General features: G+C 39.5%; 8 protein-coding genes across 8 annotated transcripts, besides 1 other annotated feature; 4 read left to right on the top strand and 4 right to left on the bottom strand.

Moving 5' to 3' along the window:
* Positions 1-299: 299 nt before the first annotated feature.
* Positions 300-1403, bottom strand: RKM5 (S-adenosylmethionine-dependent methyltransferase; the record flags this gene model as incomplete). Its single annotated transcript, NM_001182024.1, has 1 exon — positions 300-1403. The coding sequence occupies one exon, from the start codon at positions 1401-1403 to the stop codon at positions 300-302; it is 1104 nt and encodes a 367-aa protein (NP_013238.1).
* Positions 1404-1750: 347 nt separating this feature from the next.
* On the top strand, positions 1751-2608 carry TIS11 (Tis11p; the record flags this gene model as incomplete). Its single annotated transcript, NM_001182023.1, has 1 exon — positions 1751-2608. One exon carries the CDS (start codon positions 1751-1753, stop codon positions 2606-2608), a length of 858 nt encoding a protein of 285 aa, NP_013237.1.
* Positions 2609-2881: 273 nt separating this feature from the next.
* Positions 2882-5128, bottom strand: SLX4 (Slx4p; the record flags this gene model as incomplete). The annotated part of the gene is made up of 1 exon (NM_001182022.1): positions 2882-5128. The coding sequence occupies one exon, from the start codon at positions 5126-5128 to the stop codon at positions 2882-2884; it is 2247 nt and encodes a 748-aa protein (NP_013236.1).
* Positions 5129-5515: 387 nt separating this feature from the next.
* Positions 5516-5723: an origin of replication (ARS1215; Autonomously Replicating Sequence).
* Positions 5724-5994: 271 nt separating this feature from the next.
* Positions 5995-7686, bottom strand: PDC5 (indolepyruvate decarboxylase 5; the record flags this gene model as incomplete). The annotated part of the gene is made up of 1 exon (NM_001182021.1): positions 5995-7686. One exon carries the CDS (start codon positions 7684-7686, stop codon positions 5995-5997), a length of 1692 nt encoding a protein of 563 aa, NP_013235.1.
* Positions 7687-8215: 529 nt separating this feature from the next.
* CKI1 (bifunctional choline kinase/ethanolamine kinase CKI1) lies at positions 8216-9964 on the bottom strand (the record flags this gene model as incomplete). The annotated part of the gene is made up of 1 exon (NM_001182020.1): positions 8216-9964. One exon carries the CDS (start codon positions 9962-9964, stop codon positions 8216-8218), a length of 1749 nt encoding a protein of 582 aa, NP_013234.1.
* Positions 9965-10253: 289 nt separating this feature from the next.
* On the top strand, positions 10254-11126 carry USB1 (phosphoric diester hydrolase; the record flags this gene model as incomplete). Its single annotated transcript, NM_001182019.1, has 1 exon — positions 10254-11126. The coding sequence occupies one exon, from the start codon at positions 10254-10256 to the stop codon at positions 11124-11126; it is 873 nt and encodes a 290-aa protein (NP_013233.1).
* A 460-nt stretch (positions 11127-11586) lies between these two features.
* On the top strand, positions 11587-13899 carry ACE2 (DNA-binding transcription factor ACE2; the record flags this gene model as incomplete). Its single annotated transcript, NM_001182018.1, has 1 exon — positions 11587-13899. The coding sequence occupies one exon, from the start codon at positions 11587-11589 to the stop codon at positions 13897-13899; it is 2313 nt and encodes a 770-aa protein (NP_013232.1).
* Positions 13900-14346: 447 nt separating this feature from the next.
* Positions 14347-15615, top strand: ZRT2 (low-affinity Zn(2+) transporter ZRT2; the record flags this gene model as incomplete). The annotated part of the gene is made up of 1 exon (NM_001182017.1): positions 14347-15615. The coding sequence occupies one exon, from the start codon at positions 14347-14349 to the stop codon at positions 15613-15615; it is 1269 nt and encodes a 422-aa protein (NP_013231.1).
* Positions 15616-15774: the final 159 nt, after the last annotated feature.

The following is a 15774-nucleotide window of genomic DNA, read 5'->3' as shown; positions in this document are numbered from 1 at the left end:
TTATAATGTACAAAAAAACACGATGCTTGGGAAAAATAAGTGCAGTGGAAAATGAAGCTTAAAAATCAAATGTGTGTAGAAAGTGTGATCCTATGTAAATCGCTAAGTCCGCTTTATCTTGACGATAACGGATCCAGCAGCTTTTAGATTATTAGCTATATCACACAGAGTTGGCTTAGTGCCCTTGCTAATCAAAAATGAAAATCTTCCCAATCCGTACGGAGGGGAAGAGGCACTGCCGCATCGCAAAGAAAAATAAGATTATCAGCATTATATTGTTTCTATTATTATATATGGGACTAGGTGATAAGATAAAAGTTAAAACGGGACTCTTGTATGACCTGGTCAACGATATCATAAACCGTGAAGTCATATTCTATGATGGCTTTCTCCAAGAACAGTGTTGTCACCTCTTGTGACCGCAAGTGTATCCCCACGAGGACATGGAATTGCAAATTGTAGGTAGTTTGTAACCAGTGTTTGAGTTGCTTGAGCGTCTTCAGAAACGGATCTATCAGGTACTCGTTGTATATGACATCCATAGCTATAACGTACACGGAAGAACATGTTTCACCTATGAGTGACAACTCAGGATGCAGAGAGTGGGTCTTTTTGTCTTGCAAGTTTATCTTCTCCCAGTCTAGAGCGGCTACTTCCAAATGCAACGTAGACTTAGATGGAAGTGACGCTGCGGTGATATCAGCGTCGCCAACTGGTTCGACGGTGGGAAGTTCCAATCTTAGTGATCGGGAAATGCACCGCTTTCTGGTCAACTGTGATAAGTTTTCCATGATGTTATCTTTTAATTTATTAAGAATGCCCTTCTGATCTGTCGACACGTAGGTGTCGACGAAGTTACCAAGAATCACGGGCAAAATACCTGATATTCCTGCTCCAAGTTCCAAGATACCTCTCTTGCCGCGATCAGCGCCCGTGAGGTCGACCAGCCTGGGCAACTCAAGCTTGTGCCCCTCGCAAGAAGACCCGCAGGTTACTTCCACCTGACTCCCAAGACGGAAAGGTGCAGCGCTAGTACTATACAGCAGCCAGTTGATGAAGAAAGGTGTGGTAGACCACAAAACGTATCCTGTGGTGGAGTTTCCGTTGTCTCTGGACGAGCGCAAGCTTGATATGGACTGCCCCACGCTAACATGATAGCTATCCACAGCAACATTCTGATCTTCTTCAACACTACTAGCCTTATTTCTTCTTCTCACTCGCTTTTTTTTTCTGCCGCCTTCCAGCCCAGAGGGTTCAAACGTTATCTCTAGCACACCGCCCCTTCTATCCTGAATACCCAAATCCTGCGCCAGTTTCCCGGACTGGCCCTCCAATTGTGTGTACCGTTCGAACACGTGCTCGTATATTGTTTCCTCATCCAGTAGCCATAACTTGAATGCCATTCTGCCTAGCCCATTTGCGTCTTCGCTGCCGTAACCATTCTCTCTTCTTGACAGCACTGCCTTGGTCAGTTCTCTATATTTGTCGCGCCGCCGCAAAATGCACCCACATTAAAGAAGACGACGCCAATCGACACCCTAATTTGGAGGTGTAGATGCACAATGGCACATGCAGTTGGGTGCATTGTGCCAGCAATCTCGTCTCGATTTCTCTACATGTAACTTGTATATATATTTGAGAGAAGACATAATCGTTGGTGGGACTTGGAGGCTCTTGGTAGGTCGTATTTGTGCATCTTGAGAGAAAGCGAAACAGTGCTGCAAACTCAATACGTAAAAAATAACGCAATATGTGGGCTCAATTATCATATACTAGACCAGAATCTCAGAAGACTGACTTAACGTCGTTGTTTTCCACAGATCAAGAGCAAAATCCATTAAATGACTACCAGTACCAGATCAATATTAGGGAACTGGAGGAGTATTACAACAAGACGATTTTAAACGAGGATAACATACAGGAAACAAGCAGTGAAATATCTTCGGCAGTTTCATTCTCTCCACCAAAAAATACAAACGCTATTCAACCGGGGCTACTGTATGATCCACAGTTAATGAACCCTTTTCTCCCATCCGCTCACCTGAATAGCACGGCACCTACTACTTTTAAAAAGAAACTAGAGGTACAAATAAATCCGGACTATGTCCCAAAATCTTCACAATTACCATTAACTTCACAGAATTTGCAACAGTTGTCTCAACAAAAGCCCAAAAATGATGCTTCTTTTTCATCAGAGAAGGAATCCTCAGCTCAACCTAAGGTGAAAAGCCAAGTGCAGGAAACTCCCAAACAATTATACAAGACAGAGCTGTGCGAATCATTCACTTTAAAAGGAAGTTGCCCTTATGGCAGTAAGTGTCAGTTTGCTCACGGACTCGGCGAATTAAAGGTTAAGAAATCGTGCAAGAATTTCAGGACGAAGCCCTGTGTGAATTGGGAGAAACTAGGTTATTGTCCTTATGGCAGAAGATGCTGCTTCAAACATGGCGACGACAACGACATTGCTGTTTACGTGAAAGCTGGTACTTACTGTAACGTCTCTTCGACTAGCAAACAATCAGACGAAAAGAGAAGCAATGGTCGCGGCTCCGCCAAGAAGAAGAATCTAAATGTTAAAGTAAAGGCTTTGCAGAGAATGACCTGGTGAAACAATTCCTGGCCTGGCGAAGACCGGCGTCTCAACTAAACTCAATTATTTATTATTTTTTTCTCCATGTTATGCTTTTTTTTTTTCTGCTTTTTTTTTTTTATTCTCATTTTCATGTTTGCGATATTGGTAACTCTAAAAAAAAAAAACTTTTATTTAAGTTAAGCTACTTCATGACGGTATATATGCATATTTGTGTACGTGTATTCTTCATCTATACGTAACGTTTGTTTTGTTTTGTTTTTGTTTTGTCAAATTCTCAATCATTCGGCACTACTTTTTATCGTTTCTCAGACATATTCCTTGAACATCGGCCCATTCTCTGATGGTCATTTCGTCGATTTGCGAAACAAATGGCTCGGCGCTGAACAGCTTTTCAATTAGCTCATTTAGCGGAATGGGTTCAAAGGTATATATTCGCTCCAAAAAATCAGGGAAGGCTTCAATTAGTTCGGTTAAATGATCAAATATTTCTATCTTACTGAAATTTGCCACCCCACCATGCTCACCTTTATTATCTGGATTAGCTGTGGACAGAATTTGAGATGCAGTTTGTAAGGATTGAATGATTTCAACCTTCGTCCTCATAGGTTTCAACCCCACTGTTTTCAAGCTTTGTCGAAGCTCTTTCATTGATTGGGACATCATGATCTCACAAAATTTCTCGGGAGAAGCTATGGAACTAGCTGCAGAGGTATCAATAATGTCGTTGCTAGTAGTAGGATTTTGTGTAGAATCTTTAGTCGAAATTTTGGAGGAATCTACCAATTGGATATCAGCAATGCAGAATTGGTCATCAAATTCTGTCTCCTCTTCTTCAGAATCATTTGCCTCAACTCTATAAAAGTTATGTTTCACCAGTTTGGGGTTTAGCTTAACTACGCTTTCTTGCAATAATTTAACTCTGATGGAACTTCCTATGTTATTCTTTTCTTCTTCAGTTTTTAAAGTTGTAGTAAGGTTCTTTTGAGGAATAATTGTAGGGGTTCTTGTAGCTGGTACCTGAACCTGATTTGATGCTTGTGATGTTACCCCTGTTTTGTTGTTTTCTACTTTCAAAGGTGATATTAACGATCGAACAGCTTTGAATGATTCCTGTGTTAAATCGATTATCCCATCCAAAGGCGATGTGTTTGGAGTGAAAAACTGTGTGCTGCCTATCGTGTCGGTGGCTAATGGTGGTCTTTCATCATTTTCAATGAAAACATACCGATACTGGTCTAGTGGAAACAATGTGGATGTCTCATCTGTAGTATCTGAGACAATAGAAATATTGTCATAATCATTATCCGTACTGTTTTCGCATCTTCTACTTACCTCAACAGACATAGGTTTGCAAGCTTTATAATCTGTCAGTGAAAATGCATTTATACGTGTTCCCACAGCCAGTTCAATATCTTCACCAACAACATTTCCTACCGGTTGTTGTGGCTCTAACCCGTTTCCATATTCTTGAGAGCTTGTAGAATCTCCCCGTGAAATAATTATGCTTTCTTCGTCTTTCATAATTTCACTTTTGTCATCCATTACTTGAGACAACGATAAGAAATTTACTGCACTTTGGGTATCGCGTATCCTTTCTTCCTGCTCTGGTTGAATAGCCTCATCGGGAAGCTCGGGTGGTAATTGTGATGCTGTCCAAAGTCTTTGTTGTGAGGATTCTTGATTGTCTAGAGAATTCGAGCTTTTTTCGCTTCCATATAAAAATTTCTGGACTTCATTCAAATCCGTTTCCTCACTTTGCGGAAACTTTTGTAGAAGAAGTTTCATAATATCTTTCCACTCCTGTTCACTATATGTATCAAAAGTAGCTTTTTCACCCTTGTTATTCCTTGCTCTGGGAGGTTTATCACTGTTTCCTTCATTTTGCGTCTTTATTATGTCCAAAACCTTCTTGTGCTTACCTGATAATTGCTTTAATAAGCTGGCAGTCCTTGAACGTTCGTAGTTATTAATATTGAAATCAGTTATATTTTTGATAATTTTAGGGTCTCGTTTAGTTTTAGGTTTTGTTTTGAGTTTCGAATTAGCCTTCCTTATTGCTGGTCTTCTTTTAGCTGTTACATTTGCATTGCTGTGGGTATCATCTGCGTTACTACTCTTGAACGAATACTTGAATTTTTCAAGTTTTAACTTAAGATTTGTTTCTTCCTCTGCGTCATCAAGTCGGCTTTGAATTTGAGTGTTAATGAATATGTTCTCCTCGATATTTGATCCGCCTAAATCGGGATGGGAAGTGCTGACTGGGTTACAACTTTTATCAACATCTTTATTTCTTTCTGTATCGTTTTTCGTAGTCTCTTGCGTCATAGGCGATTTTTGTGCAGTTACGCTTTTTACTTGCGTACCTATTGAATCATCATCAGATGATAAGGAAAACTGCATTTCCGGTACTTGAGTTTCCATTCCTAAAGAGTAAGCATTCTGGCTCTCTCCATTCAGGTTAGTTTGATCGGTAACGTTCACATAATCCTCGTTTTGTAAAAACTTCAAATTCCGTTGTGCCCTCTGAAGTTCCATTATTAAGTTCCCCAACTGAACTACTGGTTATTATTATGGAACAGAGATAGATAATATCTCTCTTGCTTGTTCGGAGTTCCATTCATCTCTATATTTTTAGTATGCAGCTTTCGCGTTATAAATTAAACAAAAAACCACTAAGTGACAAAGAACTACGCATATTAATAGTATACAACAAAAACAAAGGAAAAAAAGAAATGAAATCAATTGGCGAAGCAGAACAAGTTTTCTTTTCCCTACAATGATTGTAAATTCATATATGGTGCTCTACTGGTGATTTTTCATCGAACAAAAACCCGTTTTTAGGAAGGACAGAGGTCCATATCAATATAATTAAGAAGGCATGTTGGCCTCTGTTTCTTAATATATTCTAAATAAGATGTAAGGCCTTGTAATTCAGTTTGTTCACAAAATTAAAAACTGTTTAATGTTTTTTGTTTTGTTGTAGTATTCGAGCATTAAGGATAAAAAAAGCTTGTGAATAAAAATCTTTCGCTAAAAATCAATATAAGAAAATGGTAAGCAGCTGAAAGATAATAAGGTATGGTTAAAGATCACACCACCCTCTTCAATTAGCTAAGATCATAGCTAAAGGTACAAAACCGAATACGAAAGTAAATAAATTAATCAGCATAAAATTAAATAATAAACCACCTAAAATATTAGAAGCTAATCTTTAACCTGGAAGACAGGACAGAAAAGTAATTACAAGAACATATGTGAAAAAAAATAGTTGATATTTTAAACCAAATCAGAAATTTATTATACTAAAACTATATCTATGCCAATTATTTACCTAAACATCTATAACCTTCAAAAGTAAAAAAATACACAAACGTTGAATCATGAGTTTTATGTTAATTAGCTTATTGTTTAGCGTTAGTAGCGGCAGTCAATTGAGCTTGTTTAACCAAGTTTTGTGGAGCATCAAAGACTGGCAACATAACTTCAATCATTCTAATCTTAGAGTTGTCTTGGAAGTCCTTGTCTTGAGTCAACTTTTCCCATTCACCAGTGGTAGCAACTCTGTGGGTTTCGTAGTTTCTAGCACCAAAAGTTGGCAATAAGGCCAAGTGGTCCCAACCTTGAATTTCATTATATTCGGCATGAGGACCGTGAATCAATTTTTCAATGGTGTAACCGTTGTTATTCAAGACAAAAATGTATGGCTTCAAACCCCATCTAATCATGGTAGAGATTTCTTGAACAGTCAATTGTAGAGAACCGTCACCAATGAATAAAATAACTCTCTTCTTTGGATCAAGTTCTTCAGCGGCCATAGTAGCACCCAATAGAGCGCCGACTGTGAAACCAATGGAACCCCACAAGACTTGGACGATAGCGTATACATCTGTTGGGAAAGTAGTTTGGTTAATACCGAAGGCGGAAGTACCGGTTTCAGCAATAACAATATCACCTTCTCTCAAGAAGTTACCCAAATGGTTCCACATCCATTCTTGCTTCATTGGAGTGTTAGCTGGAGTAGACTTGGTAATTGGAACTCTAGCTGGGACAGCAACAGGTTTGTAGTCCTTGACGACTTCTGGAATAGCATCCAACAATTTTTGCAAGGCAAATTTCATTTGAACACCTGGGAAGGTGGCGTTTCTGATCTTGATGTGGTCAGAGTGGAATTCAACGATATTTTTGGTCTTGTAGGAGTAAGAGAAAGAACCGGTATTGAAATCAGACAACAAAGCACCGATAGACAATATCAAATCAGCAGATTCTACAGCCTTCTTAACTTCTGGTCTAGACAAGGTACCAACGTAAACACCACCGTATCTTGGGTGTTGTTCGTCAATAGCACCCTTACCCATTGGGGTGACGTAAACTGGGAATTGAGTCAAGTCCATCAACTTCTTAGTTTCAGCCTTGACATCATGTCTAGAAGCACAAGCATCAGCCAAGATAACTGGGTTCTTAGCATCCTTGATCAATTCAACAACAGTTCTAACAACTTCAGCTTCAGCTTCAGCGTCGTTTGGCTTCAAAGACAAGTCAATTGGAGTTTCCAATAACTTGGCTGGGACGTTCAAGTCAACCAAGTTAGCTGGCAAACCCAAGTAGACTGGTCTTTGGGTAGTGTAGGTGGTTCTGATACATCTGTCAATTTCAGCTGGAGCGTTAGCAATATCAGTGATCATGGCAGTGGTTTCAGAAATGTTGGCAGACATTCTGTGGAAAACAGTGAAGTCACCGTTACCCAAGGTATGATGCAACAACAATTGCTTAGCTTGAGAAGAGATGGATGGAACACCAACAACGTGCAAAACACCGACATGTTCAGCGTAAGAACCGGCAATACCATTCAAAGCAGACAATTCACCAACACCGAAGGTGGTAATAATACAGGACATACCCTTGATACGAGCGTAACCATCAGCAGCATAGGCAGCGTTCAATTCGTTAGCGTTACCAGCCCATCTCATACCTTTGACTTCATAAAGCTTATCCAAAAGAGACAAGTTAAAGTCACCTGGCAAACCGAAGACGGTGTTACAGTTGACTTGGCTCAATCTTTCAAATAAATATTTACCTAAGGTTATTTCAGACATTTTGTTCTTCTTGTTATTGTATTGTGTTGTTCTCTTTGAGATTGATTATGTGAAATAAGTGTAATAAGAAAGAGAGGAAAGGACTTACTACAGTATATTGATCGAGAATGGCAGCTCTTATATACAAGTTCTTTTAGCAAGCGCCGCTGCATTATTCAAGTCTCATCATATGAAATTTCTTTCGAGAGATTGTCATAATCAAAAAATTGCATAATGCATTTCTTGCAACACATTTTCTGATATAATCTTACCTTAATGCAGGTTTACGTATTAGTTTTTCTAAAAGAAACGCGACCTTTGGATATGGAGGCTTTTCCCATAAACGCATGTAGTATGCATTTACGATGAGAATCAATTTTTTTCCAAGGGGCGCAAAACGCATAAACGCATAAAGTATGCATCAGAAGGATTCTCACCTGGTTGCAACCATACAGGTGTTAGCGACAGTAATAGAAAAAAAATTAAAATAATGGTGTTATTGTTATTTGCTTTATTTCCTTGGCCTTTGTTGAAGGAATTCGTATACGTATTACAAATAACTAGTATCGAGGAACTTGAAAGAGCTGAAATTTTTGCATTCTTCTTCGGTGATTATGCCTAAGCCAATGAGGTCGCCCCAAAAGACCGCAATCTTGTCACGACCATAAGCCATATAATCGAACGTGTCAATGCTGACGCCAGCTTCAGGCTCGTCGTCATTTTCAACAAAGTCTTCTTCAGGGGATTCGGGTTCAGTCTTGATGATATATTTTTTTCCATTGGGTCCAATTTCTTCTCTAGTGATGGCAGTGGAGGCTTCTTTTTTCTCTAATTTACCACTTTGTAGGATGGCCCAGAGCGACCAAAATAGTTGTACAGTGGGTCTCCATTGAATGATTGACTTATAGAGTCTTTGAACCTCTTCATCTATGGGTTCCTTAGCACCACCCCTTAGATGCGAAACATAAGAGTATAAGAAATTCAAAACCTGTTCTTTATCGGGATATCTATCAGCGTGGCACTGATGTGGGGCCTTAGCATTGTTGTAATCATACATCCACTCGGAAAGATGATTCGCTAAATCATATGCGGCGGGATTGGCACCTGCATATTCAAAATCAATGACGACCAATTTGGAATCTTGGCTTTGCTCCTGCTTTGGCGGGTTGATTATATCATCTACAATGACATTGGAGCTCGAAGGAAATAAGGAACTTGATTGGGAAGTCAATGATGTAGACGAAGGTGCAGTGTATAGGCTCGGTGTGTTCATCACAGGAGCAGTGAAAAGTAAATTGCCGTATTGGGCATCATTATGGCAGAATATAAGATTTTTGTTGACTTGCTCTATACCCTGTTCTTGAGAAATAAGCCACTTGTGATATCTATCGACAATATCCATAAACTTGGACCAATTCTCACATAATAAAGAGTTTTCAATGTTTTTAGGATCCCCCACCCATTGGTCGACTTTCTCAATCGTGCGCAACCACTGGTTAATCTTTTGCCAACAAGCCGACCCGTTCTTCCTTTCTGAACTCAAGAGAGGAACACCTACATGTAACTCCTTCATTCTCCTTGCAATCCTTTGAGAGTTCTTCCAGTTTCTAATGTCGTCTTTTGTTAAAGTCTTAGAATTCTCCAGAAACTGCTCAAATCTACCGTTTACAAAACAGCCGTAAAGGGAAGGACCTATATTTTTCAATGAAAGCCTAGCCAAAATCTGCAATTCATATTCCCTGTCAATGATATTATCAATATTCGGTCCGTATATTCTCAATAGCAACGATGGTAACTTAGGGTATTCAACTTTGAAAATTGCGTTTGTCATCGCACCAGAGATCTTGACTAAGTTCATATCTTGTGCTACCGGTTGGATTTTCTTGTTGTTATACCATTTGGATATCTTCAAACTCTGAATGAGATTTAATATGTCCTGCTTCAGATAATCCGAAGGTAAACTTGCATCCAATGTTTCCTTAACAAAGGGAATCTCAATATATTCCGACGAAGTCGAACCCAAACTATCTGTGACATCAGTTGCTGATGCTCTTCTTGGTCCCTTATTTGCGGTTTCAGAGACGTCCAGTTGCACACCCGCTACTCCCTCATTGACAGCTCTCAAATCGTCATCGTCAGTAATATTAGACACATCAGACTCGATACTGATGGTTCTAATCAGTCTTTGCGAGGAACGTTGGCGTGTTAACGAATGTCTTCTTTGAGAACTCGATCTGGACCTTGCTTGGTAACCGACCGAGTAACTTCTTACACTCCCTGGACGTGATTCTTGTACCATCTTTTGCTCTAATTTTACGTGCGTATCTATGTGTGTGTATTCTATAAGAGTACAAAAAAAAACTGTATATTGTTGTCCTAATTCTATAACTTTTCCATTTGGCTTATCCTTACTTACAGCCACAGAGCTTCTATTCTGTCTCTTCGAGATTTAACCGGCTGGGCCGACAAGAAAAACGGTAGAGCACCATGTGAATATTATACCATAAAGAACAAAGAACAAGAGAACGATCTGTTGGTGGTGTTCTAAAGTGAAGGAGGTTACCAATCGCTTAGAAGAAGACTGGCCTATGGAATTCATATCTGCAGACTATTCTAGCAGTGACGGTAGTGATACCGAGAGCGAAAGTAGTAACAAAAGTGAGGTCCAAATCGAATACACGGAGAAAACTTGCATACAGAAAGCCGATTCCACTGATTTACCTGCAATACCGGATTCAATTATATTGAAGTACCACATCCCTCCGAATTTACAAAAGTACGAGCACCAGGATATGAATATGAGTCGATTTTGGCGTTCGTTCACATATTTTGAGTGGCGTCCGACTCCAGCGATTCACCGACAACTTCAGAAAATCATATGTAAATATAAAGAAACATTTATGAAACAGGAATACACTAATCCGTATCAACTGGTGGATTTTGACCCGTTGTTCATCTCACACTTGGGAGCCCCCAAACCTTTACACGTTTCCTTAACTCGATCGTTGTTGTTTGAAACTGAAGAACAAAGACATGTTTTCATTCAAGAAATGCGTAATGGTTTACGAAATAATGAAATAACCCCTTTTAAACTTCAAATCTGCTCATATCCGAAGTTATATATATCAGAACGAGCCAACACCTTGTACCTCGGTCTCCCTGTCTCAGAATGTCCCAATAAGGCACAAATTTCTCCTTTCAAAACGATAATAGCTGAGGCACTTCAGAAATCAGGCATTTCAAACTATCAGGATTTAATTGTAAGTAGGCAAAATTTACATGTTTCAATTGCCATCGCTAGCAACCCTTCAAAAGCCACATTAAAACGTTATCAACAATTAAACGAGACGATGGGGGCGCTTTTACTACTCAATAATGACTTTGCATACAAACTAGAGTTCTTAGTTAACTCTATCTATTGTGATGAAAACCGTCACTCCATTAGAATCCCTTTTAACTAATAGTGTTATAGGAATAGCCGCCCAAAAATACCGGGGCACTGAGAGCGGCTCGTCAGATAGGTGAAGGTTGTCATAATATACGATATATATCTCAAAACGGCAAAATGTAAACATTGGCACTTTGGGAAAATTTCAGGACACTTTTGGTTTACAGGTAAAGGATAAGGATGCTTGTAGCTAGTAAATCAACTCCAGAAAGCATTTAGCCATTAACGGGCAAATATTAAGGAGGGAGTACTGTTTGTTTACTCGCAATATTTCTGTCCCTTTTCTTTCATTAAGGGTTTTATAGTACACATAAACTTATAACAACCTCTCTCGGCATTGTACCTAGCAAACAAAAGCTACGTTGCAGGGAGACTCAAGCAACAGTTAAAGTGCTAGAAGAAAAAAATACAAGGCATAAATTCAAGAAATAACTAAAGAAATCTATAGGACCAAAAACGGTGTTAATACAATCATGGATAACGTTGTAGATCCGTGGTATATAAATCCCTCAGGCTTCGCGAAAGACACTCAAGATGAGGAGTATGTTCAACATCATGATAATGTCAATCCTACCATACCCCCACCCGACAATTATATTTTGAATAATGAAAACGATGATGGCCTCGATAACTTGTTAGGTATGGACTACTATAACATCGATGACCTGTTGACTCAAGAGTTAAGAGATCTGGATATTCCTTTAGTGCCTTCTCCTAAGACGGGCGATGGTTCTTCTGATAAAAAGAATATTGATAGAACTTGGAACCTTGGTGATGAAAACAACAAAGTCTCCCACTATAGCAAAAAATCAATGTCCTCACACAAGAGAGGTCTAAGTGGCACAGCGATATTTGGATTTCTCGGCCATAATAAGACATTGAGTATTTCCAGTTTACAGCAATCCATTCTAAATATGTCTAAAGATCCGCAACCCATGGAACTCATAAATGAATTGGGTAATCATAATACGGTAAAAAATAACAATGATGACTTTGACCATATAAGGGAAAATGATGGTGAAAATAGCTATTTGAGCCAAGTTTTGTTGAAACAGCAGGAGGAGTTAAGAATTGCTCTTGAAAAACAAAAGGAAGTGAACGAAAAATTGGAGAAGCAGTTGAGAGACAATCAAATACAGCAAGAAAAGTTGCGTAAAGTATTAGAAGAGCAAGAAGAGGTGGCGCAGAAGTTGGTTTCTGGGGCTACAAATTCTAATTCCAAACCTGGATCTCCAGTAATACTAAAGACACCTGCCATGCAAAACGGTAGAATGAAAGATAATGCTATAATCGTCACAACGAACTCTGCAAATGGCGGATATCAATTTCCTCCTCCGACGTTAATATCGCCTCGGATGTCAAATACTTCAATAAATGGTTCACCATCCAGGAAATACCATAGGCAACGATATCCAAATAAAAGCCCAGAAAGTAATGGATTGAACCTTTTTTCCTCTAACAGTGGTTATTTGAGAGATTCTGAACTGCTTTCATTTTCTCCACAAAATTATAATTTAAACTTGGACGGCTTGACTTATAATGACCATAATAACACCAGTGATAAAAACAATAATGATAAAAAAAATAGTACTGGTGATAACATATTCCGTCTGTTCGAAAAGACTTCCCCGGGTGGGCTAAGTATCTCTCCAAGGATAAATGGAAATAGTTTGAGATCGCCCTTCCTCGTCGGCACAGATAAAAGCAGGGATGATCGATATGCTGCTGGCACGTTCACGCCTAGAACACAGTTGTCACCTATCCACAAGAAAAGGGAATCCGTAGTTTCCACGGTCTCGACAATATCACAACTGCAGGATGACACTGAACCCATCCACATGCGAAATACCCAGAACCCAACATTAAGAAATGCAAACGCTTTAGCGTCATCAAGTGTACTACCTCCTATTCCTGGTTCCAGCAATAACACTCCAATTAAGAATTCTTTGCCACAAAAACATGTATTTCAACATACTCCCGTCAAAGCTCCACCAAAGAACGGAAGTAACCTAGCTCCGCTTCTAAATGCACCGGATTTAACAGATCATCAGTTAGAAATTAAGACACCCATACGAAATAACAGTCACTGTGAAGTGGAAAGCTATCCGCAAGTACCACCTGTCACACATGATATTCACAAAAGCCCCACTTTGCATAGTACGTCTCCTTTACCAGATGAAATAATACCTAGGACTACGCCAATGAAAATAACCAAGAAACCAACTACTCTGCCTCCGGGTACCATTGACCAGTACGTCAAGGAACTACCCGACAAACTATTCGAGTGCTTATACCCTAACTGTAACAAAGTATTCAAGCGTAGATACAACATAAGGTCGCATATTCAGACACATTTGCAAGATAGACCGTATTCATGCGACTTTCCCGGTTGCACCAAGGCGTTTGTTCGCAATCATGATTTAATAAGACACAAAATCTCCCATAATGCCAAGAAATACATCTGCCCATGCGGAAAGAGATTTAATAGGGAGGATGCTCTAATGGTGCATAGAAGTCGGATGATTTGCACCGGCGGTAAGAAATTAGAACATTCGATCAACAAGAAACTTACATCTCCCAAAAAAAGCCTGCTTGACAGCCCGCATGACACAAGTCCCGTAAAAGAAACTATCGCCCGGGATAAAGATGGGAGCGTCCTAATGAAAATGGAGGAACAGCTGCGAGATGATATGCGCAAACATGGATTACTGGATCCACCCCCATCCACAGCAGCGCACGAGCAAAACTCGAACCGCACCCTTTCAAACGAAACTGATGCTCTCTGACGAACATTTATCTATGCATGATATTAACATAATAAATAATAGTAACAATAATATAATACATTTATTTCTTTACGATTTACGTACACTGTAGTCTTAAGGGCCAAAAAAGGCAATAGTCATCGTTTATAGGGACATAACCCTAAAGGTTATATGCGACTCCTTCTCGAAAATGAAAATTTTTCACAACCTTTAGGGTACATTGCCCTTTAACTACTACAAACCAGCTTCACACATCCTTTGGTAAAACACAGTGTGACGATTTTAAATGACGCAACCTTTTGGGAGACACGATCTAAAACCCACTATATATGATGATACTGTTTATTGAATCATACACCCTGTTGGTTAGACCGGAAGAAAGCTAAAGTTGATCTCCGAAAATACAACGGTGCATCAACCAAAGAAAACATTGCAGGCGTTTCCAAGTGACACTGCATATTCGAAAGTATGGTTGATCTTATAGCGAGGGATGACTCCGTAGATACTTGCCAAGCTTCTAACGGCTACAATGGGCACGCAGGTCTTAGAATTCTGGCAGTATTCATTATACTGATATCGTCAGGATTGGGAGTTTATTTCCCAATTTTGTCATCACGGTATTCGTTTATAAGGCTACCAAATTGGTGCTTTTTCATAGCGAAGTTCTTCGGTTCTGGTGTCATTGTTGCCACAGCGTTCGTTCATCTTCTACAGCCCGCAGCCGAAGCTCTGGGAGATGAATGTCTTGGTGGCACATTTGCCGAATATCCATGGGCTTTTGGGATCTGTTTAATGTCGCTTTTCTTACTTTTCTTCACTGAAATCATCACGCATTATTTTGTAGCGAAAACGCTGGGACACGATCATGGGGACCATGGGGAAGTTACCAGTATTGATGTTGATGCTCCCAGTTCGGGATTTGTCATCAGAAATATGGACTCGGATCCTGTATCTTTCAATAACGAAGCTGCCTACTCCATCCATAATGACAAAACTCCGTACACTACTAGAAATGAAGAGATTGTCGCTACTCCTATAAAGGAAAAAGAACCCGGCTCAAATGTTACTAATTATGATCTGGAACCGGGAAAAACAGAGTCACTAGCTAATGAACTAGTTCCAACCAGTTCCCATGCGACAAATCTCGCTTCTGTACCTGGAAAAGATCATTATTCTCACGAAAATGACCATCAAGATGTCTCCCAGTTGGCCACACGTATCGAGGAGGAAGATAAAGAGCAGTATCTCAATCAGATACTAGCTGTTTTTATTCTAGAATTTGGCATCATCTTTCACTCTGTATTTGTGGGTCTTTCGCTATCTGTCGCGGGTGAAGAATTCGAAACCTTATTTATCGTTTTAACTTTCCACCAAATGTTCGAAGGTTTGGGTCTAGGCACAAGAGTTGCCGAAACGAATTGGCCAGAAAGTAAGAAGTACATGCCTTGGTTAATGGGATTAGCCTTCACTTTAACGTCACCCATAGCAGTCGCGGTAGGTATTGGTGTCAGACACTCTTGGATACCTGGCTCTAGAAGAGCATTAATTGCTAATGGTGTTTTTGACTCGATATCATCAGGAATTCTTATTTATACTGGACTAGTCGAATTAATGGCTCATGAATTCTTATACTCTAATCAATTCAAAGGACCTGATGGCCTCAAAAAAATGCTTAGTGCATATCTCATCATGTGTTGTGGAGCTGCTTTAATGGCTCTTCTAGGGAAATGGGCATAGTATCTCACGTATATTTTGTTAGATTAGATAGTTATTCATTATCAAAAAAAAAAAAATGCATGACCTATAATTTTACAACTGCTCTGCAGAGACGAGAGACATCTCGCAAAAAACAGCATATGTCAGCGACCAATAAGTATAAAAAACACATATTCCGTT

The sequence above is a fragment of the Saccharomyces cerevisiae genome, chromosome XII (genome assembly GCF_000146045.2).
Source record: "Saccharomyces cerevisiae S288C chromosome XII, complete sequence".
In the NCBI taxonomy this organism is placed as follows: Eukaryota; Fungi; Ascomycota; class Saccharomycetes; order Saccharomycetales; family Saccharomycetaceae; genus Saccharomyces; species Saccharomyces cerevisiae.
The sequence above is the reverse complement of the archived record's forward strand: the minus strand, read 5'-3'. Positions and strand labels throughout refer to the sequence as shown.